This window comes from Cornus florida, unplaced genomic scaffold, assembly GCF_030987335.1.
Source record: "Cornus florida cultivar Cherokee Brave unplaced genomic scaffold, ASM3098733v1 CherokeeBrave_3.0.0_Hap2_Chr01, whole genome shotgun sequence".
Taxonomy (NCBI): domain Eukaryota; kingdom Viridiplantae; phylum Streptophyta; class Magnoliopsida; order Cornales; family Cornaceae; genus Cornus; species Cornus florida.
This window is the reverse complement of record NW_026775571.1, coordinates 113,614,793-113,618,552: the sequence shown is the minus strand read 5'-3', so window position 1 is coordinate 113,618,552 and position 3,760 is coordinate 113,614,793. Positions and strand designations below refer to the sequence as shown.

Below are 3,760 nucleotides of genomic sequence, written 5' to 3'. Positions count from 1 at the left end.
TTCTTATATATCATATATTTGTAAGGAAAATAAATAATATGTAACAAATAATAAAATAAATATATTACAATTGACACAATCATAATAATCATAAAAATATATATATATAAACTATCTAAATATAATGAAACAATAACCATATGTCCATAACATGATCAATTTCATTACAAAATTAATGAAAAAAATTCTAATTCAAATAATCAACTATGTTACCCAAAATAAAAATAAAAATAAAAAATTGTTCTAAATTTAGATAACACCATCTAACCAAGAAAGATCTTCATTATTGGTGACTATATCACTAGAAACGTTATCTGTTGGCTCTAAGGAATAATCCTCCAATTCTTCATGATCAATATATTTAAGATTGTCACTAAGTTTGTCAAGATTAATTGGCTCAAAATCTTGTGCTTCGAGTGTCTTGAATTTTTCCATCATCATTGTGTCCATTCTTACGTATACAAGATTGTCCAACATTGTAGGTGCCAACCTATTCCTTTTCTTTGTTTGCGCAGCTTCCCAAGCACTCCAATTTCTCTCACATGAAGAAGAACTGCAAGGCTGACTCAATATACGAATGGCATACTTTTGTAGCACAGGAAGACAATTCCCACAATAATCCCACCAAACTCCTACACATAATAAAAAATAATAATAATAATAATAAAACTAAATATATAAAGCTTATTATAATTTTAACAAGAAATTTTAAAAAATAAAAATAAAAACTTACGAGGATGAGATGTTTTCAACATTGTCTTTGCTGTATTTGTGAATAAAGTTGTGATCTTCATACGGTAAAATTGCAGTTCTCGAATAAAATCTTCCTTTTCTTCTTCAATAATAAAATTTCCTAACATAAAATCTATACCGTCTTTCATTTCACGATTTTCTCTGAAGTCCTCGCTACACATAAAGGTAGGATTTAAAAATGCAGCAGCTGCATGTATTGGATGGATTACATTTTCAATTCTCCGTTTTTCAAATAACACCCATATCTGCATGTAATTAGCTTGATTAATACAACAACGTTGTTTAATAGTTTCTTTTGCCCTTTCCATCGCCTCATACAAATATCCTGCAGTTGAACCATCTCCATCAACGAAACGAAGAACTCTAACTAAAGGCTCCAGAGTTTGTATTACTTCTTTCCCTTTACTCCAAAACTCAACACTTTGAATAATACTAGCAACCTTTAGTCCCATCCCTCTTTTGTTGTAATCCAACCCCCTCCATTCAGAAGATGCCACAAGTAATCGCAATCCATCTTCAACTTCTAAAATTGATTGAACCATCAAAAAATTGGAGGCAAATCTAGCCGCACAAGGATGTTTGAGTTCTTTATGATTTGTGTGCTCTCTCATTAATGACAAAATAATAGTGTGCTTGTACAAATATGTCACAATTAATTTTGCATCATCAATAATATCATGTATCCACAAAACTTCAGAATAAATATCTTTCAAGAGTAGCTGAATCCCATGAACAGCACATCGTGTTTTATACATACGAGGGTACTTACCAATAAGCATGTCACCAGCTGATTCAAAATTTGATGCATTATCAGTAATGAACTGCACAACGTGATTATGTCCAATATCTTCAATTACTGATGACATAATATCTTTTAGATAAACACCTGTTTTTTTATCCTTTGAAATTTCAAATGAATTCATAAATACTGCCCCACCAGGTGAATATGCAATTATGTTGATAAAGGCACGTTGCTTCATATCACTCCATATATCTGACATTAGTGTGCAACCTGTAGCAACCCAATTTTTCTTCATATTCCCAATGTATGCCTCTACTTCTGTCCTAGAATCTGGTATTAGCTTTGTGCGTAAAGTTGAGTAACTAGGTAATTTGTATGTTGACCCAAATTCAGCAACACTTTTCACGAAATTAATAAAAGATTGAGTCTGAACCACATTAAATGAAATATTATTCAAAATAATGTGCTTGGCAAGTTTTTTATCCACCTCACTCTTATCCATCTTCTTAATTGTTTCTGGCATGGTAGATTGTTGTAAGCCCTTTGAAGATGAAGAGGAAAAATTAATAGACCCACCTTGTTCAACATCAATTGGAGTAACTGTAGTTTTAATTTTTTTGTTCGGACCACCAATTGCTAAAAATGCAGCTGCTTGAACCTCTTGAAGTACTTTTGAACAATTTCAATGTCTCTACCTTTTACCCCAGATAAGTGTGATTTGATTCTTGAAATACCTCCAAAATAGTTTAAGTTACAATACTTACACATGAAACGACCTTGTAATTATTCAACGTGATCCCAAAATGCATCCTTCTTTTTTCCCATCTTTCCTTAATAGCCTATATATTTATAAAATTCATAAGTATATAATGTGATACTCTACTAAAACATCTAGGGAGTGTGGTGATTTACAAATTTCTAAAATAATAACAATAAAGATACAAACAAAATTTAAAAGATCTCACAATAAAATAAAAAATCTATAAATATCTACAAACATCAATAAAAACTTATAATTCTTCAAGATTATAGTATTCCACAAGTATATATATATATATATATATATATATATATATATATATATATATATATATTTCGTTATTTTGATTAAAGATCATACAATGGAGTGACAACAATAAGAGATTAAAAAAGAAAAGAAAAAAGAAAGTGATACCTTGAATGTAGAACAACTGAGTGAGAGAATGGTCACAACCTTCCCCAAGATTGCACAACAAATAATATTATTTTGATAGCGCGACAGATAATGGTTATAGAAGCAAAAAATGGTAGAAAAGACGGTAATTTGTATTTCAGAAAAATAGGTTATTAGAAACGTGAAGTTTGTGAACGAAAAGAAAATAAAATAATTAGGTTATGAATTAAACGAAGCGACTAAAACGAATAAACGAATAAACGCGTTAGATACGGGGTAATGGAAGAAAAAAAAAACGCGTATTTTACCGTATCTTTCAACTCTAATCGGCAAACGGAAGTATTTTCCCAAAATTCGTACGTACGCGTTTAATTCACGTATCATACGCGAATTAACTAACTAGGTATGTTAGTATAAGAGGGTAAATATGATGAATATTCATAGTGTACGGGTTTTTGTGGTTTTATCCCTATATATTTATATCATCTTAACCTAAAAAAAATAAAGGTTGAATTTATTTAGATCCTCACAAGAACTAAAATGTTTTACAACCCTAAAAGAAGCTAGACTTCAACAGTCGATATGATATATTAGAAATGAAAAACTCGAACAATCGATCTTATATATTAGAAATGAAAAACTCAAACAATCGCTCCTATACATTAAAAGGTGAAAGTATCACCGGTTGCTCTTGGTTTAAGCATTTTTTTTTAATATTGTAAAATTGTATATTATTACATATACATACATATATATTTGAGATAATTACCTATACATGAAATTTTGCATCCTTATTAATCATTTTATGGAGTCAAAATCATATAGTTTCGAAATAATGGTTTTGACCAAAATATGGACATGCAAAAACATTGTCCACATCAACATTTTGGTCAAAACCATTACTCCCTCCGTCCCATAATAATTGTCCATCTTTCTTTTTTAGGTTCTCCCAAAATAGTTGTTCACTTAACAAATTTAAACAACATATTTCACATCTTTCTATAAAATACCCTTAAAATCTTAAAAAATTTCAAACTTGATTATATATATATTTAAATTTGAAAAAGCAATTTTATAATTTTCAAAGAAGACAATGCAATAATTACATGTCT

The 3,760-nt window shown here is 29.6% G+C and overlaps 1 protein-coding gene across 1 annotated transcript; it reads right to left on the bottom strand.

Annotated features, from left to right (window-relative positions):
* Positions 1–249: 249 nt before the first annotated feature.
* On the bottom strand, positions 250–2,018 carry LOC132281076 (uncharacterized). The gene is made up of 2 exons (XM_059782815.1): positions 734–2,018; positions 250–632 (listed from the first exon to the last, which is right to left on the bottom strand). The coding sequence occupies exons 1-2, from the start codon at positions 2,016–2,018 to the stop codon at positions 250–252; spliced, it is 1,668 nt and encodes a 555-aa protein (XP_059638798.1).
* Between the last annotated feature and the right edge of the window lie 1,742 nt (positions 2,019–3,760).